Source organism: Macrobrachium rosenbergii, chromosome 4 (assembly GCF_040412425.1).
Source record: "Macrobrachium rosenbergii isolate ZJJX-2024 chromosome 4, ASM4041242v1, whole genome shotgun sequence".
Lineage (NCBI taxonomy): Eukaryota > Metazoa > Arthropoda > Malacostraca > Decapoda > Palaemonidae > Macrobrachium > Macrobrachium rosenbergii.
The window spans coordinates 17,172,501-17,196,895 of record NC_089744.1 but is presented as its reverse complement, the minus strand read 5'-3'; the positions used below and the strand labels follow the sequence as shown (position 1 = coordinate 17,196,895).

Here is a 24,395-nt window from a genome sequence, read left to right as displayed (position 1 = left end):
AAACCTTTAAACAGCACTGATGAAAGCCAGAGGAATTTACGATGCCAATTTCATCAATTTTAGACTGCATCATACGTTAATTAAGATTGCACATCAATTAGCAGGCTACATAACTTAATTATCTGGTTCTAGTTACATAGCATCATATATCACAAACATGAGGGTCTCTGTATTTCATTGGGAAGATGGAGTAGCACAGTCAGGGCTGGCGATTCTTTTTTTTTTTTTTTTTCCAGAAAAAACAACTTCGAAACGTGTGTGGCTAACTTCCTTAAGCTTGTGGAAAACAAATTATCTTCGAGGCAGTAAATTCAAAGTTTGGCATGTGTTGAGAGAGAGAGAGAGAGAGAGAGAGAGAGAGAGAGAGAGAGAGGAGACTGAATTTCATGTTGTCGCAACGTGTTCATACCGTTCTCATTTGGAGGGATGATGTTTGTATATGCATAAGCATTTATGCAAGCATGTGTTCACATTTATTTACGCGTGTCATTATACACTTCCTGTGTGTGTGTGTGTGTGTATTCGCCTCCTGTGTACAGACCAATACGTCAGCAGAGAGACACCTAAAAACGGAGCGTTGCAAGATGTAGAATTCGTATCATCATCATGTTTGTTAATGGATGGTTTCAGTCCATTGTTCGCTTGAAACGTTCATTTAAGAGGAATTAAATTTATGGCGTTGAATTTATATACTTGAGGTGTTTGTATCGTCTGGATGCTTTTAGATGCTCAGTAGTTTCTTAACCCTTCCCTTTCACCGGAAGAGTACTGATTGCATTTACATACTTGATGAATAAAATTATGGCAGATGCAAGGAATTGATGTGGGTTGGCAAGTATAGGTGTTTGAAGAGAGAGAGAGAGAGAGAGAGAGAGAGAGAGAGAGAGAGAGAGAGAGAGAGAACTGTCAGTGATCTATAACGTTCATATAAAGTGTATCAACCCCTTCTTCAAAATAATATTTATTTTTCCTCTGTTCACCTCAAGCTCTGTTCATAACCATATATAACTCCATATGTTCTGACCCTTTCCGTGAAGTATGTTCTTTTGTTGCCCTTTTCAGAAAAGGAAAGGACGTAAATGTCGATGACAAGTGCTACATGATAAACTGTTCTTTCTTTCTGAGAATTACTGAATGGTAATCTGCCTCTTGAGTCATAAAGGTATTTTGGTACCAGGTGCTTCAGACTTTGCCTGGTTTCTTTTCATACTGTAGGTGTAAAACAAATGACAGATTGTTGCTCACGTAGGTCTGTTTCCATAGCTTTTATTGCAGTGCTTTGGACCATTTTCTGCCAGCGTTTAATTCTACAGATCTGATAAAGGAATGCTTTGTCTTGCAAGACGTTTCTTGCATTTTTACACCTCCCTGTCTAATTTTGGTATCTATCTTTGCGCAGCTTCCATCCTTTCTTATTTTTCTCAGTGGATAGGATCCTGTTGCCCAGAAACTTCAGTCTTGCAGCACAGAACTAACAGCTGTTTTCCGACTCGTTCGTTTGCTCGTTATTTGCATTTGCCTTCTTGCTGGTTTGGAACTGAGAAAGTTATTGGATCAAATAGGATTTACATATCACATTTCGGCTGCAAAGCGCGACATTTACTTTCACATTGACGCGAATCTAAATAAAAAGTAATTCTTTCGGTATCACCCAATACATCATTTATGTTTTTCTTACTGAGCTGTGTGATGCAGACCCCGAAATACTAATTTGCATTCGTATAATAGTAACTAAACTTCATCAGAGTTTGCTAGTTAGGTCAGATCAAAGTTTATATCAAGTGTTTGCGGTCGATATTCTGGAAATACAGAGATACAAATATTTTACTTTGAAAACAGATTGTTTCTTTGTGAAAATAGAATTGTTGTTTTAAAACCGTTCTAAAACGGGGGTTGCTTGATATGAAAATTAATATGTTGGCAACTGTTTGATGACTTAATGCAATCCTAGTTTCGTTCGTCATTCGCTACGCGAAATGCTCTTTGTTCTTTGATTATATTATCGTCATTGCTACCTTATTAATGAATGATATTACTGCCCTGTATAAATCAATTTGACGATCCTTAACTCACTAGTTCCATTGTTCCGCAAAACTCGTTAAGGAGAATTAAACCTGTACTGGGTGAGCCCCAAAAAAAAAAAAACGAGATCTTTCTCGTAATGCAATTCTATAGCTCAGTCATTCCTCTCCCGGATTAATACGCCTTTGATTAGCGAAATTCAGCTGATGAATGATGACATAAAAAGGAAAATCTAATAGATAAATGTGAAGGAATCGTTGAGTGGCAAACCTGAGCCAAGTTTTGCCTACTGGTATGAGAGAGAGAGAGAGAGAGAGAGAGAGAGAGAGAGAGAGAGAGAGAGAGAGAGAGGAGGTCTCCTGAGACTTAGGTAGGAGGGGGGAAGGCAGATGGGAGAGAGAGAGAGAGAGAGAGAGAGAGGAACGAGGGGAAGAAAGGGAACGGAACGAGGGGAAACAAGACAAAAACTGCGGCTAGGGTGGAAATCAAGAGTATAAGTGTGTGGGTACCGATGATGGAGGAATAACAACCATAAGAAAAAGAGACATTTTTTTTTTATTTTTGCATTTGAAAGTAGGAAAAATTAATAATAAAGATACAGCAGACGATTAAAAAAAAATTATCGATGGTATTACAAGTAATTAAAGAAGGAAATGCGAATATAATTTTATGGTTTAGAACGTTTGATGAATTCAAACGAGATGAAACACACGTACATATACATACACGTATATATATATATATATATATATATATATATATATATATATATATATATAATGTGTGTGTGTGTTTTATCTCGTTTGAATTCATAAGTACACAAACCATCTAAATCCACAAAATTATATTCGCATTCGCTTCTTTAATTACTTGTAATACCATCAACAATTTGTGTGTGTGTGTGTGTGTTTGTTTGTTGCCTGTTACTCTACATTTTACTGTGGAATCTAACCTCTCTCGTTTTTGTAATGACTATTGTGTCATGCTGTCTCTAGTCAGCCTTTCCTTTTTATGAGTGGGGGATCTTCTTTATGGATAGACTACGTATAAAATGTTGTTCTCTCGGCATGTAGGACCTCATTCACTTCGGACTTACAGATGGAGCTGTAAAAGACGCATGCAATAAGGCTCTTTCTTAATGCCACGAACACTATACTCTGGTCTCTCTCTCTCTCTCTCTCTCTCTCTCTCTCTCTCTCTCTCTCTCTCTCTCTCTCTCTCTCTCTCTCTCACACACACACACACACACACACAGACGTACGCACTTTCGCTGTATTTATTGAGTGGATATATATATATATATATATATATATATATATATATATATATATTTATATATACTGTATATATATATATACTTACATATACATACATACACACACACACACACACACATACACACACACACACATATATATATATATATATACACACACATATATATATATATATATATATATATATATATATATATATATATATATATATATATATGTGTGTGTGTGTGTGTGTGTGTGTGTGTGTGTGTGTGTGTGTGTGTGTGTATCAGGAGAAAAGACTGAATTTATGAATGCTTGAATTGGTATCTCTACTAACAGTATAAAATACTTTCTGTGCTTTTCTGTTTTTGTTCATTCTTAACAAGCTTGATTCAGTCTCCCTTTCACTCAATTATCTCGGAGCATAAAATGGATTTCCACTTTTCATAATCGGTCACCGATACAGCTTTTGCACGAGAGATGTTAACTGTTGTGAATCCTTACTTTCCAGTTCGTATCATTGCACCTTCGTATGGATTAATGCCATTGTCTTGTCAGACGCTAGCAGATTTTGACTTTACTGGAATATGTATCAGATGCTTTTGAGTGTGATTTGTTCCAGGACAGGTTGATTATAAACAATCTATTACTGCAGTTTTTTTTTAAGCCTTGACCTTAGGCTACTTGTTCATCATTTTCAATTCGAATGCTGAAAATCTCCACGCTATAGTAAGCTACTCTGATATACACTTTACACAAACACACACACACGCGTTATATGAGTGAAAGAAGTATTGAAAATGCCGAGACATAACATTTTTCAAAGTATATCAAACATCCGATAATTTAACACCAACGTACTTTTGTAATATAGCTCGTATGTTGTCTTACCTCATCGCATAGCCATCAACATTTCTATTTGTTTTTTTTTTTTGCGTTATGCTATTATATCTTTCCAGTAGGTCTCTAGCAGACTTTCCTTTGTTTAGTTCCGCTGTGATAAAGTGCTGGAGTTCTTTGGCATTTTGATTAATTTGATCTTAGCAGTGGCCAGCCTGCCATTTGTGAAACGAGAATAAACTCGTCAGAAATTAAAAGATTTTATAACAGATTACGTGAAAGCGAAATAAATGTCATGGATCAGTTCCCATGGAAGTCCTGCACTGTCTTTGTCGGATTTTTCTTAGGCTAATATTTCTGGCATAGAAGATAATTCAAATTAAAGGAAATTCATTACTATGGTATTTGTCATGCTAAAGGACGCTCGGTTATTTCCCTCAAGGTAAAGATGATGTTACAAGGATACCTTTTAATATTGTATTTATATTGAATAGTTGCCTCTTCATTCTATTCCTTTTATTTTTGAGCATGTACATCCGCGCATGCGTGATGGGTATCACGGTCACCTCAGTCTATCACTTCTGGATCATGTCTCTGAAGCGATCGTCTTTACATTAATATCTTACCATAAGGTCACTCGTTACTCAACGTCTTACTTTCTGCGATGTGCTTAGTCATGAAGATAAATTGCGGGAGGAGAGAGAGAGAGAGAGAGAAAGAGAGAGAGAGAGAGAAGATGAGAAGATGGCTGCAACTGATGAAGGTTAATCCTCGACTACGGCGGTGTTGACACGGGGAAGTCATGGCCAGTAGCAGCAGACCAAGTGTAAACATTAGAGACCATCGCAGCTTTTGCTATTGGGTAGGTGCCGGGGGCTTTCCGTAAGAGCAGGCACTCTGTTTAGGGGGTAATTTTGGAGCCTTATGTGCCATAGGCAGGGAAGGAAGGAAGGAAGGAAGGAAGGCAGGAAGGCAGGCGGATGCAGGAAGCAAAAGTGAAGGAGTAGGATGTGCGAGTTGGGGGATCATAGGTGGTAAGGAGGAGTTGGAGGTTGAGGAAAAGGAAGGGGACGTTAGGGGGGAGCCGGCCCCCGTCCCTCGGTGCCGGAGCGGGCCACACAGCTCCCTTGGGGACGGGGGCCTTGCCGGAACAGCCACGCAACCCCTCGTGCCACATAGACCAATATGCTGCCACCACCACTAACGCAATTTAGCTCGTTTGGCGGAGTTCAGTAAAGGTGAAAATAGGTCAGCAGGAGTGTGATATGAATGGACCTGTCCCTGAGGGACGTTCTCATGTAACAAAGAAGTAAAAACACGAGGGAGTTTAAGGCAAAGTGAGTCTACACGAGAGACACGTTTGGGACCAAAATTGGTCTCCCGTGGTCCTTGCCCAAGAGACTTCAACTTCGGGGCGAGAGGGACATAACGGACGTTAGCTGATGACTGAATTTTTAGGTAGTGGCGGCAGCGGCGTCGTTGAGGAGGGTCTTTGGGCGTCGCCGTCGTCATCGTCATCGTGATCAAGAGACGCAGTCGTTGTAGCCAAATCCACCCTGCAGAATATGTCATTGTCGTCGCCCTTCTTCCCTCTCTTCTTTCCTCTCTCTCTCTCTCTCTCTCTCTCTCTCTCTCTCTCTCTCTCTCTCTCTCTCTCTTCCTCACCCTACAATCTCTCCTTCTCCCCTCAAATAAACGTGAACCTTTCCGCCAACATTTGTCGCAGGTACGCTGAAGATCAACCACGCGAGTACATTACGCATCCATACTCTCTCTCTCTCTCTCTCTCTCTCTCTCTCTCTCTCTCTCTCTCACACACACACACACACACACACACAACGAAAGCAAAAAGAAAGCGAGCATTCAAAGAACTGACTCCCTATACAAGGAAACAGGACATTAAATCTGCCATGTCATCGCAGTGACTTGTGTGGCATTTTGGTAACATCTAATCGAAGGCTTTTTGCGTGGGAATGTTTCTTCCCTTCCCTCTGTTCTGACAGCGTTCAACTTGTTCTGTTATTTTTTTTCTATTTTTTTTTTAAAGAATATCTCCTTGTGTGGTAACTGATACATTGGAAGAGTCTGCTCTTTAGTTATATATCTGATGGTCCCATTGTTTTTTTTTTTTTCGATGTACCTTAGAGCGACCGGAGTCTATAGCTCGTCTTCCGAGGAAAGAAGAAGAAAGTTCCTCAGTAACTTGAGACAACAGCTCAGAACTCCCCTACCCCTCGTAGATCTAGCCTCGAGTAACCCCCTCCCCCACACCCTAGTTGAAAGCAACCCTCCAGCCTCTCCCGTTAGTTTTCAAAGCCTTTCAACGACCGTTGCCTTTTCATCAGACTTCCAAAAATAGATGCCTCCATCTTGCTTTCTCGCCCCCTTCTCCATACCCCACCCCCTCTCCCACAACCATCAACTAACCCTTGCTTTACCTTGAAAAACATCATCAATGTGACTCTGGTTTGTTTGCTTATAATATTTCTTGTCTTGAAATTCAAATACACATTTGTGTAATTAGACTGAAATTCCACTTCATTTTCTTTATTATCATGAATATTAATACTCACAATGTAAATAGCTTATGGAAACTCACTGCGTTTTCTTTATCATGAATCCTAGTACGCATTTATGAAAACAGGTTAAGGAATTCTGCTTCATTTCCTTTTATTATCCTGTTGACATTATTGCTCTCAAAATTTCGTTCAGCTGGACATCAACAACGTTCGGCCGGTAATGATAATCCATTATTTCTTATGCAGCGCAAAAACAATCCGCTATTAGTCATGGCAAAGACATCAGCCGTCATCAAAGTCTGCTGGGAGTTGTAATCCCTCCGCGAAGTACGATCGTGGCGCTAAATCTGTTTTCTCCATGTTCCCATAACTTTAGTCACCATTGTTCAAGCCTCTGCTAATTGGAAATACGATCATGTCTCCGCCCTGCCAGTTTTCGTGTTGCGTCTGATAAACAATGCTGCTTTCGTCTTCATTCTCCCGCGTTCTTTATTTTCACCATGCCGTGCGTATTAGATTACGAATTAATAGAGGCTTTAGTATCTTTTTGTTCGATTAAAAATGAGATCCGACTGCTTTGTAAGCTGGGATATCGGTTTAGCATAATAATGTGAACTTCTTTGTGTTATGAGTGAGGAAAAATGTCTAGCTAGTTACCTATGCACTTTTTTATCGTTATTCTTTCGTATTTTCAGAGCAGTGAGATCATTTTAAGCTTTTCCATGTATATCTTAAACATTTCTTCTTAATCTTAAAGAGACCAGTTGTATACAGATACGAAAGATAACGTTCGGTTTTAGTTCTGATCTTCTTCTTCTTCTTCTTCTTCTTCCTCTTCTTCCCAGCTTGTTCCCATTTTTATATGGGGTCGCCGTGATGTTCTGTTCGATTTCATGAATTGTGTTCAGTAATACTATTATTGTTCCCTTTTCTGTCGTTCGATGATCAGCGGTGATTTTCAATTGTAAATAAGTAACATTATACTGCTGCTGATTCACTGAAGGCGAAGAAAAATACTAAGTTTTATTAATATCAGATAGTTACGGCAAGTGGAGCAAATCGCTTTTGTCAATTCCATTTCAAGAGCTTCCTGAAAGTGAAAGCCTGTCGAAGACCTTAGCTAACACTTAACAAATAAAGAATATTGTATGCATATTCAGTGTATCATCACATACTGGTTATTGCAAATGCACGTTGTGTGTATGAGGGTGTGTTTGTGTTTGCGTAATTCTTTAGCCCTCTTATTTTGCATGGAGACGCAGTAATTATGTATGTGAATGAATCATGAGACTTCTGCTGTAAAGCCAATCACTGCGGTACTTTCAGCCTTTCAGCGCTCGAGTCTGCTTTCTGTATTTCCAAATACCTTCTGCTACTTCTTTCCAACGAACACCATATTCTTTGGAAGCTTTAATGTCAAGTCAGTGGCACCTGTGGAGTTAGGATTAACAAATGTGTTAGAACGCAAGGTTCAGTTGGAGGACAAGACTAAGCTTATTTTTGTTCCTTCATGTAGACGAAATGGAATGGCTGTCGATACTTTCCCATTAGTTGTCGCATTGAGTGGCAGGTGTTTGTATACAACTTGTCATTTAAAAATGAAAACGCAATACAGTATACCTGTTGCTGAAGCAGGTCGAAGAAGGAAGCTCTCCCAGAGAGAGAGAGAGAGAGAGAGAGCGAGAGCGAGAGGTATTTGCTTCGAATGTGTGAAATCAAAGGAACTTCCATCTATTTTTTATTTACTTATTTACATTTAGTTTACTCAGTGCATATGCTCGAACTCAAAGACAGTGAGAGTACTCATTTTGGAGGCTAAGCGTTCGAGAGAGGATTATTATATTCTAAGGAGACTTCCCGGGATTCACATACTTACTTGCTCCCCCCTCGGTATGAAATTCTTGGATGTTGAAAACCAGTTCAAGTTATGTACCAGGTAGTCAGTCGGTTGTGGTGGAGAAAGCCTGGATGAACAACCTCTTCTCAAGATGCCGGTCAAGAATCAGAACTGCAGTACCTCCCACTGTTGTGTGTGTGTGTGTGAGAGAGAGAGAGAGAGAGAGAGAGAGAGAGAGAGAGAGAGAGTGTGTAAGAAAGCTTTATACGGTTTTTGGGCTTAGCTGTTCTAACGATATTACTTTGTGCAAGTGGTAGTTTGTAAAATCTGGCTACTGTCGGGGCTGAATTCCTTCAGTCTTTGTCACCGTAAGCTAACTAAAATAGCTTCTGCATCTTGTAAATTACACCAGACACTGAAATGTCTTCAGTCTTAGAGAGAGAGAGAGAGAGAGAGAGAGAGAGAGAGAGAGGGAATAATGATCTGTCATGAATAACTAATTACGTTTCACACCTTTGGTATAGTAGCTGTGTAAACACCTAAAGTGCCACTTGTTGTCCTTTAAAATCCTTCTCATTCTGTTCAGCGCTCCTCGCCTTCATTTCCACTCATTTCTTCCTCAATCACTTTTCCAAGTTTCCTCACCACCATATCACTTACCTCCCTTCTCTCTCTCTCCTCTCTCTCTCTCTCTCTCTCTCTCTCTCTCTCTCCTCCTCCTCCTCCTCCTCCTCCTCCTCCTGTTTCCTCCTCCTCCTGTTTTACTCCATACTCCCTCCGGTCCCCTCCACTGTCTGGCCACTGCTCCTTCTGAGATGTACCCCTTCCACCCATAACCCCTCCCCCTCTCCACGGAGACCCCCATCCCCATCTCGTTCCTGGCAGCAGCCTCCTGGGTGTGTGTCGTGTTTGCCCTGGAGACGCTTGCTGGTCCCTGGGGCTGATCAATAGGCTTGCAACACTGCCACCTCCTCCACCACCGCCATCGTCATCATCTCCACTGCCTCCTCCTACTACTACTTCTGTGTGGCCCTCTGTTCCTCCTCCTCCTCCTCCTACTCCTCCTCCTCCTCCTCCTCCTCCTCCCCCGGCTGCTGTGTCCACTATCTTTCTTCGCCCAAGACGAGCCAGGAGTCGCTTTCCGACCTTCCTCAACGACTGACTGACTTTTGGTAATATTCCAGCAAGTTCTCTTTAGATAAAGAGTATTTTCATCGGCCTCCTTCAAAGGCCAAGGACATTTCCTCCAGCTGCCCTTCTCCTCCTCCTCCTCCTCCTCCCATCCTCTTCTCCATACTCAGTTTCCCCTCCTTTTTAAGGTCATAACCGACCCCCCCCCCTCTCCCCCACAACTACCTTTCCTATCTTGGTAATTCTCCTCCTTTCCTTCTTCCCAGCTTATACGTTTTCGTCTAAGTTCCTCCCTTTCCCTCTGAAGTAATATACTCGTTGATTTATCATCCGTTATATCACAGGTTTGATATTTGGTCCTCTATCTAAAATTTCGTCAGACAGTAATATTTCACAGTAATCACGCAAATGACAAAGTTGCCTATTTTCGGAGATTCAAAGGTGGTTCAGGAAATCAAAGGCAGATGGCACCCGTGCTTCACCATGGCCACTTGAGCGATCCGATTTCATTTATGGATTTAGCCATGCAGTGTGAATATGCTCATTTCTTTCCTTTCGGCAAGGATAATCCGGTTACGGGCGAACCAATCCCTCAGTACCGGGGAGTTTTGTGTTTCTTTTAATTCTTGCAGGTCATTAAACGGTTCATGATGCTCTTCCTACGCCAACGCTTGACAGTTAGAGAAGGCTCTTTCCACGGCTTAGGAATACACGATTCTCTCGGGTTTTTCATTTATTCTTTTTTTTAACTATATTTAGATAGCTTCCCCCCCTACCCCCTCCCCCTTTTTTTTTTTAACACAGTCGCCACATTATTTCTCTAGTACTTCTCGCTGATTTTTCCGGTTTTATTGCACAGTGCAAGTAATGGTTTGCAACTGAAAATCCATTAAAAGCAGCATAGAAAACTCATCGTAATTTCTCGGTAGTTGGTTATAGTTCTTACTGGTTTATCTGTGTACCAGAAAACATCTTGATTGTCATTTCACACTCATCATTATTCATCTTTTTATCAGAGTTCCTGCGATGTTTATAAACTCGAGGTGCTGCAAGTTTTAAGTGGGTTTGCAAGTTTTGATGGTATTTACAAGTCATAGGTGGTGTTTACAAGTTCCAAGAACGACCACAAATTTTTTTTTCTTAGCTATCTTACTTGTCATGGTTTATTTCCTTATTTACTTGTTTCAAGAGGATGGGAATGAATTCATACATTCAATCCACATGCTTATTTGTGAAAGGTGCTCATACTTTAATAAATAGATATTCATTCATATAATTTGAAAACTCAACTTCCTTTTATGACATTTCTATAAGCTAGCGTGTTTATTTTCACACAAATCTGACGTACATACAGACTGGGAATAACATAATAATAATAATAATAATAATAATAATAATAATAATAATAATAATAATAATATTCTTTTACTTCGGGGCCTTAAACAGACAAGGTTACAACACAGTGCACAAAATTTAAATAAACGAGATAAAAAGTTATGATATTGAACAGTTACTAATAATAATAATAATAATAATAATAATAATAATAATAATAATAATAATAAATGTGGTAAAGAAATTTTGATGACAGTGAGATCTATGGGTGTTCTGTTTGGGTTCACATTTATCAGATTGAATAATTACACGCTACATATTATCTCTCTCTCTCTCTCTCTCTCTCTCTCTCTCTCTCTCTCTCTCTCTCTCTCTCTCTCTCTCTCGTTAAAGATGCACGGTCACGAGAGATATCCTTTTCTAAGCCTCTGTCTGTAAAATAAAAGATGAGAGATGATATGCATTCATTGTGTTCGTGATATGTTTAGATTAATAATATCGCCTGCAAAGCTACCACAGGTCTCTTTCCGCTCCGTGATACCGACGATTTAACCCAAAGTGGCCCGTTTCGCTGCCTGCGGGCTTGTTCAGTCTTTTGCCTCATTCAATTTATTCATTGATTTTCTGTGGCTGGTCCTTGTTTAAGCGCTTTTAGCTGCTCATGGTGATTTGGCTAACTTTCTGTTGTGTATATGTGGGTTCTTCAGTAGCATTCAACTTCGTGGCGATGAGCCTTTCCTTTTCTCATAAGCACTGGTTCTTCAGAGTTGGCTCGTTTCTTCAAACACTTGTCAGTCATCAGGTGTTGGTGTAACGTAACACTTGTTTGAATGTTCGACCAAAGGAATGCGCATTTCTGATTTCTAGCATATGACTTAAGTATGTCACTGAGATATGGGGTTTGTCATATCTACGTTACTGTAACGGTGATTTATTTATTTATTCATTTTATTAACCTCTTTCCTTCTAATGGTTAGCTAATTTCCTTGTGACTATTGCATGTCACCTCCGGACCTATGTTCTCTGCCATTTACCTGTTACGAAAGCTCCTAGTCAAATTGCCTTAACATGCACAAAGTTTCACAGTGGCTTACCAGTATCGTAGATTGTTTGCAGGGCAGAAGAATAAACATCATTGGCATAGAATATTTATTTATCGGTAGTTTAACGTACCAGAAAATATTCAGCGCTCAATAAAATGCGTGCGATTCGATGGAACTTGACTGCTGCCAAGAAGAATGTGAGGAAAATCTTAACTTTAATTAGGGTGTTGGGGAGGTGCATGCTCCCCCTGAGATGGCCGAAGGGCGGGGAGCTGGGGTTGGGGCTATCTGGGAGGCTCCCTTAATCAGGTTTTGTGGCGCGATACCCCAATTTTTCCCCGGTCTTCATTTAATTCCCTATTTCATCACGGGAGGTGGTCATAATTTTTCTTCATTAAGTCTCTAGGACGGTGGTTGCTTCTTTTGTAATTATGTATCCGTCTGGGAATCAATGGCAAGATTATTAGGTGGAAGGGAAAGAGGAGCTAAATAGCCAGCCCATTCTCCTGGAAAGATATTACGCTGAGCCGCTGGAATAGCAAATGATTGCTTGGATTTATCATTGGCGATTCGCTCGCTGGCTGACCTAAAGTTGAGAATATCTCGGGGCTTTCAAGACACCTCCAAATCTCCCATCTTCCGTGTTTAAGCCAAATTCCAGTTGCTGGAACGACTTCTAAAGAGGCCATCCGTTGAGGATGGTGTAAAGGAAATCTCAATTGTAAAGAGAGAGAGAGAGAGAGAGAGAGATAACAAATTCATCGCTGAACATTGCTTAAAATATGATGGATTCGTTCACGTTATTATTACTTTGTTCTTCATCATTTAGATATAATATCGGATATACTGCTGTTGATTTAAGTCGATTTCCGTAGCGATGAATTATTTCTTAAGAAAGATAAATTTCAGCTGTATGCTAATTGAATGGATACTGCATTTTGTTTTCAAAATCATATCTTTGCCAATTGGATGGCTTATTTCTGGCACAAAACGAATATCTTCAACTATTAAGTTCGGATACTGTCTTTTGGTAATAAAGACTTCTTTCCTATATAATGTTGTTGTATGGGTAAACTATTGTCTTTGCAATATGAAGACAAGGTGTTAGTTTTCTCCAGTATACAACAAAGCCAGGCAATCTTTCCTTGGTTTCTGTTTCTTTCAAAGTTTTATTCCTACACAACGACTTCCTCTTCCTTTCTCGCCCAAAAGAAAAAGTATTTTTTTATCCGCGGTCGCAAGGTTGCGAATTTTGGAACAGTTGGCTGAACAATTTTTTCTCTTTCTTAATCTTTCTTCGTTCCTTAATACTAACTCAGTTTCTTATAGGGGAGTAGACACAATGAAATTAGTCTGATATCAAGAAATTTCAATTTGAAAACAAGTGTGTTATTGTTTATCAGTGTTAAAGTAGAACCTTATGAAAAACGATGGAAACTCTCATTTGTAAATCTACATTGTAAATTCAAATGTAAAATGAAATAATGAATTAGTAGGATACAAAATAGCGAGTAGAGAAATGAGAAAAGAACATGTCACCTTTCGTGTTCAAATTAGCCAAGTGTCTGCCAAGACCTCTTTAAGAATCAAAAACGGGAGTTTTGTAAATATCTCAAGATATCATCTCGACGACCCTTACGTTAAACTCTTCTTCAAGATGAGCGTTCGATATGACGAACTTGCATTGGCTATTGATTACCCGTCTGTACATTTTTCCCCTCTCTTTAAAGCTCACTATCCCCTCCCCCTTTTTTTTTCACTCAAAAAAATCCTTGATGTCCGTCGAAGGAAGAGAGGGGGGGAAAAAAAGGCTCTATAAAAAGGGAGTTTCGTTTCGGTGATTTGAGAAGGGTAGCGAGCGTGTGTGGAAATAATGAGAGAAGATATTTACCAACAACAACAATAGCCCAAGTCCCGGGAGATACCTCTGTTATCATTGGTTCGAGAGACATAACAAAAGGACTTGGTTCCTACCTCTCGTAGACACGCACAGACATACGCCGACGGATGCACACACGGACGCTGCCACACGTACACAAAGGAGCCCACGAATGTCTTTCAGATAAATAATTTTCCATTTGGTGAAAACTTTACTCTTAATTGTCTGGGGATATCTTCTTTATACATATGGATGTGTAACTGTCTATTGTTCCAGCCCAGAACTGGATAATTGGACTTATACGGTGGGTATAATTGGTTGCCCGTATGGGCGCGTACATAAATACACTTATATATATATATATATATATATATATATATATATATATATATATATATATATATATATATATATATATACATGTATGTATGTATGTATGTATACATATATATATAATAATGTGTAATTATTTATGTATGTATATATATTATATGTGTGTGGAAATGTATTCATTAGACAAATGCTAAGCCAACGATTAAGTTCAAACTAAGTCACGGGCACGACTGTTGCATGCAATAATTTCAAGAGGGTAAAATGGCTTGTTACATACTCGTCTTCATTCAGTTGGATTAAGCTTTGGTTGATAGTGAAAAAGAGATCAGCTGATACTCTTCATTCGGTGATGGTTATATGTTGGAAGGGGCGGCCTGTGTCCAAGTTAGCATGTAGAAAGTATTAGTTTCTTGTTCCAGGTTTTTTTGTTATGAAGCAAAGTGTTTAAAAGAACACTTGTCCATGTAAAATTTTTCTTACAATGACATTCGGAGAATTTTCTCTTTAAATGCTCGTCCGCCTTCTTTGATGCTGATTGGTCCTATAACTCTCCTCCTTTTCAGACTAGTTGCAGATGTTTAATTGGTTGTTGCCAGAGGGTGGTTTCTTTTTTGTTTTCAGTACGTATGTATGGGATGAGGTTGCTATCATTTGCTCGTGGCCACTGATTTTAGTTTTCTGTAAAGGAAAACTATTGTGCCGGCTTTGTCTGTCTGTCTCCCCTCAGATCTTAAAAACTACTGAGGCTAGAGGGCTGCAAATTGGTATGTTGATCATCCACCCTCCAATCATCAAACATACCAAATTCCAGCCGTCTAGCCTCGGCAGTTTTTATTTTATTTAAGGTTAAAGTTAGCCATAATCGTGCATCTGGCAATGATATAGGACAGGCCACACAGGGCCGTGGTTAAAGACTCATGGGCCGCGACTCATACAGCATTATACCGAGACCACCGAAAGATAGATCTATTTTCGGTGTCCTTGATTGTACGCTGTACAGAAAACTCGATTGAGCTGCAGAAACTTTGGCGCATTTTTTCTTTGTTTTCTTGGTGGTCACTACTTCAGTAGATGCAAGTGCAAAATTGTAGGATGAGGAAAGGAACCTTAAATAGAATGTGGAATGACTGATGTTTATAGGTAATTCAATGCTGATTGGGGGTACTGAACAGAAACTAGCAAAAGTTAGCAGGTTGTTTGTAAAAGACTGGTAAGAGACTTGTCTTGTCTGTGGAAGCCAAGGTGAGAATGTTAGGTCGGATTGTTGAGCCCATTATATAGTATTAAATTGCTGGTCAATGAAAGAAGCCAGTGAAGCAGCTAAATTGAACTGTTTCCGTAGTGTGTGATATTAGAAGAATTAATTTGTGAAGGTTAGCCTGGGTGAAACGCTGGATCATTGTATTTTGAGATGGCGCAGTCCTGTAGAAAGAATAGAGGATGCTGGGTTAGTGGAAAGCATATTCAGTAGGAGAGGAAGATACAAAAAAAGATGGTATGAAAGAAGTAATCGAAAGGAAGCACAAATATGTATGAAAGACACGTAAATAGTGTGTATGGCGGGTACGGTGTATGTGCATGAAGCACCTGATATTGTGGAAGAGTATACAGCATAGGAGTTTCGTCTACAAGTCAGCAGTAATAGTCTGAATGCGAAGTAACCATTGTGTTTTTTGAGACCTCCACTCCCCCTCCACCTTCCCCCATCCCCCTACCCCCCAGGGAAAGTGATAAGGACAGGATCATTGATTAAACGAATTTGGTGAACCTTCTCAAATGTGAGTTATATTCGATACAGGAACGCATTATGTTAAACGTACAATTTACATGATCTGAAACACAGAACTGACATTCTGGGCTATACATTTATTTCTCGGCATGTCATCTGCTTGTAAGAAAAGAGAGACATATCCCCCTTGAGTTACAAATCGACAGATATTGTTTCCAGGAGTTTTCCATATATTCTCATGTTGTCCGTGCGTGGTTTCAGAGGTGCAAGGCAAGTAAATAAATAAACGGTAATTGACATGAGTTAAATCTCTGCAGGATTTGTATAACTACAACTTTTAAAGTTGAAATGTCTATTCCCTTAACATTTGTTGAGTGGAAGGCGAGCAGAAATGCAAGAGAGAGTGGCTTTTCAACATACAATATGCAAGAACGTTCTTGAGATAAGGAGTTCAAGAAGCCGTCATTGTTTCTTTGAAACAAAGTGTATTTAACCGAGAAGGGATACTTTCCCTTACAATAGGTTAGCATGGCTGCAAGACTCCTTTATTGCAGATCTTCATCTACCAACTTGAAACACTATTTTGACTGGATATAGATATTTGTATGGGAATAGGAATATATACCCCTGCTGTTAAATAGCTTAGGTTTGAATGTTAATTGCCGGATGATGTTGAGTTCTGTGTTTATTTAGGTATTTTAATGTTTCATGCTGAATTACCAAAACAAAAAGAATTATTTACTATTATCACACTAGGTCCAATATTACCTAATGAAAATTTAATTTAAACTGTTCTGACTATTGTCTTTAAATATGGAGGTATAGGTCAAAGTATTGGTTAACTGGCATAACGGTTTTGCGTTGTAAAAGTGAACACGAGGTTTAGATAATGGAAGAATAAGACGCAAGTGCAAGTTTGAAGTTTGAGTGTATCGAATGATGAAATTTGTGCCAAATCTCTTGATTAACTAGTAATGAATTGTGGAAGATGGAGTGACAAAACTTTGAGTAATCATGAAAAGAATAAACGAATTTTGTTGTTTCAGCGTGATGTTCAACAGAAAGTTAGAGTTGCGGCTGTAGAGAATATCTATGTTTTCTTTACAGATTTTGACGCTTGGCTCTACAAAATCGTATGGAGTTGCTTCTACAAATGTTCAAAAACAATTGTTGATAAAAGGTGTAGCTTTCCTCTGTTCGCTTGCACTAATCCTATAGATCTCTCACTCACTCACTGTTATGAACGGAAGCAGTTGTGTTTCTTAGATAGTAATGAATTTGTTGCTTCTAATTGCAGGAGTTAGACAAGAACAGGAAATATGCGTGAGAATAATTGACTCCGTAACGAAGCAGGTAAATAGACGGCTTTTCTTAATTTTCTAAGACTCTCCGAAGATTTCTCCTCGTTTCCCTATTTTTTTTAATTTGTTATTTTCTTTTCTGTTTATTTGCAGGCATAAGGCAGCAGCAAGATATTTATATGAGACTTATTGATTCAGTCTCCAAACAGGTATGAAAGGAACCTGCCAGAGGAAAGAAGAAAATAAATTCCCTCTTTGTTGGAGAATCCTGCGCCACGCGCCTTCGTAAACAAGACGCACTGGTTTTGCCAGCAAGATCTTTTATCAGTCTTTGTCCTTTTGGTCCGTGTCGGATATTGTGGATACCTTTTATGAAGCAAATATACTTTAGATTTCGTTTGAAAAAACTACGTATTCTTCAAGATTTTAAATCTAGTCGTATCAAAAACTTCATAATATGCTACCGCTCCAACAAAGATGGAATCCTGGCATGGTTAAATCGTACGAAATTTTGTTCACCAAGTAACATTGCTTAGCCTGGTAGGAACTGAACAACTGTTTAAGATAATTGGTGGAGATCCTTCTTGCTTCTGGTAAATCATTAGTACATTTCCTTAGCATACAGAATTCGTATGTTCATATATATGCAGTATATACATATATACGTGTGTATATATATATATATATATATATATATATATATATATATATACATATATATATATATATATATATATATATATATATATATATATATATATATTAGCCACAATTATCATTTAATATTGAATTCACTGTACTTATGAATAACTTAAATCCAAGAGTAATTATAACTAGTAAGTGCATCTGCCCCAGTCAGGATTCGAACCTGGGTCTCTAGTTTAGATATAGTGGTAGACAAGTGATTTGACTCTTCAGCTAACTAGACAGCCGAATGGCCAAGTCTACCTTTTATCCCTGCATCAAAAACCAAAAACCCAGGTTAGAATCCTACCGGGGTAGGTGCACTAATCAATTGTATTTTCCCTTGGGTGTAAGTTATTTCTAACGTATATGGTATTCGATATTAAATTATCTTTTTTAATACAAAAAAGTAACACGTGTACAAGTGACACAACTTCTGTATATGCAAGCAGAGCGTTGTTTCCACCAGTGACCTTACAGTTCCTTAAAGTATCCATAACCATTAGTAGTTCAGTTTCATGATTTAGTTAGAAATTTAGTTACTGTTCTTTTGTTATTATCTGCACCGCAGCTTTTTAGTCTTCGTTTGTTATTTTCAGTTGCCTTCTTACTGTAAAAAGTTGTTTTACGTTAGTTTTAGAATTAGAAATTGTACATTTTGTACGTTTACACTGTACTGTACTTTGGTGGCTTTAAAGGTAGTTCTGTACATAGCATTAAGATTTGATTGATAAGTTTGAAGTTGTATGATGATTGAAATGTACCCAGATGAAGCTAACAAGGTAAGTTACGATTCATATAACATGCAGTGAAAGGATAAAGTACTTTCCTTAATATTTGATCACCGTTAGAGCGTTTTATCGTGAGATTTCTTTTGTCTTGTTCGGTAATGTAAGTTTGTCGTCACTGGTTAGTAAATTTTGTAAAAGGTCAAACATCAATGTCATGGCGAGATCCTGGTTTTTGAAATTTAACTGAATGACGAATTCTAAAAATTTTCTTGTTAAGGCCTATGAAAACAATGTTTTGATCAAACGAACAGTTTTCTCAAGAATGGTCGATTAGCTTATCGAATTAGCGTCATGTCTAATACTGTAAACGCGTGTAAAGTACGAAGATTTAGACTTATTAATAATATTCATTCAATATTATAAAGAATCATCTAGGCATATTGTCATCTGCCAACTTCCTTTCTTGCATTCACATTCGAAAGTATCTTATGACGGTGTAATGTTACGATTAAATGTCCCAAAACTAAGAAATTTCCTTTGGACGAGAGAGCAATCGATTCTACGCTTTCAAAGATACATGCTGAATTTGCTTGTGGAAAATCTTGACGGACTTTTTATTGGCAGAGGACCGTCTCGAAACAAGAAATTTCCTTTGGACGAGAGAGCAATCGATTCTGTTTTTAAAAAGATAGCCTACATGCTGAATTTGCTTGTGGAAAAACTTGACGGGCGTTTTATTGGCAGAGGACCGTCTCAAAATAAGAAATTTCATTTGGACGAGAGAGCAATCGATTCTACGCTTTAAAAGATACATGCTGAATTTGCTTGTGGAAAACCTTGACGGGCGCTTTATTGGCAGAGGTCTTGAAACAAGAAAACCTTGACGTTTTATTGGCAGAGACCGTCTTAAACAAGAAATTTCCTTTGACGAGAGAGCAATCGTCTCAAAACAAGAAATTTCCTTTGGACGAGAGAGCAATCGATTCTGTTTTTAAAAAGATACATGCTGAATTTGCTTGTGGAAAACCTTGACTGGCGTTTTATTGGCAGAGGACCGTCTTAAAACAAGAAATTTCCTTTGGACGAGAGAGCAATCGATTCTACGCTTTAAAAGATACATGCTGAATTTGCTTGTGGAAAACCTTGACGGGCGCTTTATTGGCAGAGGACCGTCTCAAAACAAGAAATTTCCTTTGGACGAGAGAGCAATCGATTCTGTTTTTAAAAAGATACATGCTGAATTTGCTTGTGGAAAACCTTTCCTAGCAGAAACCGTTACGTAAGTCTCCCCTTCCCCTTTAGCCAGATAACTATCTATCCATCCAGCTTCTTTCTTAGAGCCTTCCTCCTCACCCGCCTCCCTTTTTGCTCTGACAACAGTTGATCTTCCGGTTTGCCTCTCCCACAGCACAGTCCAGTGATAAGATCCCTGGTAATCCGGTAAAACAGTGTACAGTGCCTGAACAAAGTCCCAGTCTCTAATGTTCTCTCCATTCGTTATCAGGAGAGCGCATCTCCCCGTGCGGATTATTCTCTCTCTCTCTCTCTCTCTCTCTCTCTCTCTCTCTCTCTCTCTCTCTCTCTCTCTCTCAGACCTTTAAAATTCAGTGTATTGTGTTTTTCTTGTTTATTTTAGTGCATTATTGTACCTCTAGTGGACGAGGCGATTTTCAATGTGGCATTAAACATCCTTTTTTATTGTTATTCTTGCTATTAACTTGCATATTCCATAAAGTGTAAATTGGTAAAGAAAACAAATAAGAAAATAAACGAAATAATCCAGTTTTCTCAGAGCCCCCTCCATGGCCTGAACCGCTGAGTGTCACTTGACCGTTAGATAATCCCCGGAAGGTTTTCGAGGAGACCTCCTGTATCGAGATTCCTAATAGGCTGTAACATTTGCATAAGTGTTGCAAAGGCTAAAATTAATTATACCCTCCTCTAGCTCAAACAAAATATAGTGTAGGTACTTCGCTGTATCAAAATACCCCGTTTTAAAAGTACCACTTGAATGTAGTCCCCACTCATCACCATATACACAGACACGCACATACGCATTCCAAAGTGGGCAATGGCGCCCGTTCCCGCGCAGAGATTTTGATGGTATAGCGTAGCGGCGGCGGGTGGCTCGAAGAATGGACTGGCTGCGGACTCATTATCGCTTCTGGATCTGTAAACATAGCCACGCGCTCACCCTCCTGCTGCCCCTTTAGCAGCAGACTCGGAAGCCCGACACTCTTGCCCGGGCCCTTTTACAGGGAAAAATCACGTTCATAATCTTAATCGCATCACTGGAGGATTGGACCATATTTTGCATATTTGACGCCTATTCCGTATTCAAATCCAAATTTATAGCTTTGGAAGTTCCCCGTGGCACTGTAATGGCGCTTAAGGCCACTCATCTCCCGTTTTCAAAATCAAAAGAGATATATTTAAGTCTCAAGCTGGATGCGTTCGTGTAACATCGCCAGCGTTATTGAACTAACCCATATTTCGGTTTATTCATCCTAGAACTTTTACTCTAAGGTTAATATGTTAATATAAAACCCGACTTAGAGCCGTGAGATGCGCACGGGACGGAAGGCTACGGAGAAGTGATTGGGTAATCCTCTCTCCTCGTCTGAGGTATAATCCTGGGGCCTCTGTTGATATAGTGATAACCAGTCTTGATAAGGAGTAAATAGGCACGATGATTGCTTCGAGTTTTGGGGGGCCTATCTCTCCCTTCTTCCCTCCTTCATTCCTCCTCCCTCTTCTTTTCCTCCTTTGACGTAATTTGGGAGAGTATACAGTGGGGAGAAGGGGGAGGGTGAGGAGGAGGAGGAGGTAGTTGTTGTGTCATTCTCGAAGATTCTCCGAGTAAATGTTTCGGAAAGCGATAGTGTTTTGTTCACGGCCGCCATCACGACCTTTTTCCCCATTACCTTAATGCGTCTGCAGATAGATTTCTCAAACAGTTGTGGCTCTTTTCTCTACTGTCCCTCCTTAAACGGTGCGCGGAAAGACTGAATAAATAGATGAAAAATAATGGCGGAAACTGGAACGCCCCCCCAAAAAAATATCCTTTTTACATCGTCAAATGATGTCGGCTCTTTTTTATGATGATTGACTTGATGAGAGAAATAAGTGAGAGCGGAGTCAGATGGTTATTTCGCGGTTTTTATTGTGATCTTCATGATTCGTGTTTGGCTTATGAGAATTTCCGTCGTGGGAAACTCGTGTGTTTGTTTGTTTACAGTTCGGAATGAGGAGTCAGCGAGTGGGAAAATGTATGAGAATACTTTAGTACGCGTCCCTCATAATAAAGGCGTGTAAACATAATGTGGTACTTTTTTGTAATCTGAAGCGGAATGGAGTTTTAGAACAGACACCTTATTCGTAGCGTTTTCCCAGTAAACGCTGTTTCAGATTTTTATATTCACTCTTCTCTCCAGAGGCGATAGTGAGATGTCCTAAATGATGTCCTCTCTCTCTCTCTCTCTCTCTCTCTCTCTCTCTCTCTCTCTCTCTCTCTCTCTCTCTCTGTTTCAGATTTTTATATTCACTTTTCTCTCCAGAAGCGATAGTGAAATGTCCTAAATGATGTCCTCTCTCTCTCTCTCTCTCTCTCTCTCTCTCTCTCTCTCTCTCTCTCTCTCTCTCTCTCTCTCTCTCTCTCGTGTTTCAGATTTTTATATTACTTTTCTTTCCAGAAGCGATAGTGAAATGCCCTAAATGATGTCCTCTCTCTCTCTCTCTCTCTCTCTCTCTCTCTCTCTCTCTCTCTCTCTCTCTCTCTCTCTTTCTCTCTCTCTGTTTCAGATTTTTTTATATTCACTTTTCTCTCCAGAAGCGATAGTGAAATGTCCTCTCTCTCTCACTTTTCTCTCTCAGAAGCTATAGTGAAATTCTCTGGCTGTTTCAGATTTTTATATTCACTTTTCTCTCCAGAAGCGATAGTGAAATGTCCTAAATGATGTCCTCTCTCTCTCTCTCTCTCTCTCTCTCTCTCTGACAAGATGTTAATCTTGAGGCTACCATTCATATCTTCCTAAGTGGTGAAAATTTTGTGACCTCAGTGCAGGGATTAATGAGAGTACTTGTAACTTCATCCCTCACAAAAGAATACCAAGAACGCGTGCTTTTTTTATACTAGAGAATGTGTCTTATACAAAAGTCACGCCAATATTCAATTGATTGTGCATTTTCTTGTTCGAGCTGCAGTGTTTTGATCCCTCGTTGGACGAGTCGGTAGGGTTCTCGGCTAGCACTCTGCTAGGCCCGAGTTCAAGTCTCCGACCGGCCAATGAAAAATTAGAGGAATTTATTTCTGGTGATAGAAATTCATCTCTCGGTATAATGTGGTTCGGATTCCACAATAACCTGTAGGTCCCGTTGCTAGGTAACCAATTGGTTCTTAGCCACTTAAAATAAGTCTAATCCTTCTGGCCAGCCCTAGGAGAGCTGTTAATCAGTTCAGTGGTCTGGTTAAACTAAGGTGTACTTAACTTGAAGTCTAAACTTAGAATTCATTACCGCAGACCATCTGCGTCACGCACAGAAAGAATGAGATAAACAATACACATTGCGTTTTGCACAGTAAGGATATAAATTCCTAATTGCATTCCCGATTCATCGCCGACTTTTCAGAGATGCGCTGAGGAGTTTGTTGTGCGGACGGCAAGAAACTTTAATCTTAAAGGAGAGACCTTTCAACACTTGGAATACACAATGTGCAAAGAGCTGTTCGAAGCCAGGAGAAGTCTAGCCAAAGAATGCGGTCGAATGAAGTAAATCTTTTTACTTTTTTATCACTGTTGTATAGTGTTATGTGAGGAGAAGTAAGCAAATAAATAGACTTCTCAAGCACAAAGACGTACCGTGACAATGCAGCCCACCTAGAAGTCAAAAAGGAGAAGATAAAGTAAAAGATAAATGAAGAATTCTTCCAATCGTTTCGTCCTCTAAGGGGCATTTTCAAAGGCGATTTACTGTTACTATAAATCGCATTCTGAAAGGGACCGGTCCGTCGGGAGACGAAATGTTGGCAGAATTCTTCATTTTTATCTCTTACATTTTTGCCTTTTTAACTTCGAGCATTGCACTGACATGGAGAGGAGTACGTTTCCATTTATTTTTTTTTTTTACGAAAAAGAGCTTAAGCACGCCATGTGACCGGAGAATAGAAATATCGCTTGAGTTTTGATGCTAGGGATTACCATTCAGCTCTCGAGTGAATCAACGCTTGATTTTTGGAGTGTGGTGTCACAATAATTAAGGTCATCGACGCCGATAGAATTAGTCGTCATAGTTTATCGCAGGAGATCAGTTACTGAATGCTATATCCACTTTGTATCATTTGCAATTGCGATTTATACGTCAAGTTCTAACAGAGACTAAAGTTCGAGTTTCTCGAAACGAGAGAGAGAGAGAGAGAGAGAGAGAGAGAGAGAGAGAGATGCAGTCTATATCCTTTTATCTGGCAGGAATTCAGCATTCATCTGTACTCATTATGGCTAGATGAATAGCCTTGGAAAGGTCAAAGGAAAATTTGGATCTAAATCCTGTGCAATACGTGTACACAATATACATACATGCACGCCTATATATAAAAGCAAAAATTTTCTTAAAGTCAAATCATTATCAAAGGATTCTGCATTGCGTGGTTATCGTAAATGACATGCATGCATCAATAGGTGTTTAAGCTGAGTAGTTTGGGATTATCGTTTGAAAATTATGAAACGCAAGAAGTGGCGATAGGGGGCGTGTCGAA

The 24,395-nt window shown here is 39.3% G+C and overlaps 1 protein-coding gene across 9 annotated transcripts in view; it reads left to right on the top strand.

Moving 5' to 3' along the window:
- The window catches only part of kn (EBF transcription factor knot), a 226,617-nt gene that overhangs the window by 39,494 nt on the left and 162,728 nt on the right, over nucleotides 1-24,395 (top strand). For 7 of the 9 annotated variants that reach the window (XR_010850709.1, XR_010850705.1, XM_067090293.1 and 4 more), the window contains exon 4: nucleotides 17,382-17,437. Coding sequence is in view for 7 of the 9 variants with exons in the window: in XM_067090293.1 (XP_066946394.1) it covers nucleotides 17,382-17,437 (56 nt within the window). In the remaining 2 variants the exon portion in view is untranslated. Of the gene's footprint in view, nucleotides 1-17,224; nucleotides 17,281-17,381; nucleotides 17,438-24,395 lie in introns of all 9 variants that reach the window. The other 2 variants (XM_067090267.1, XM_067090257.1) reach the window with 1 other exon arrangement.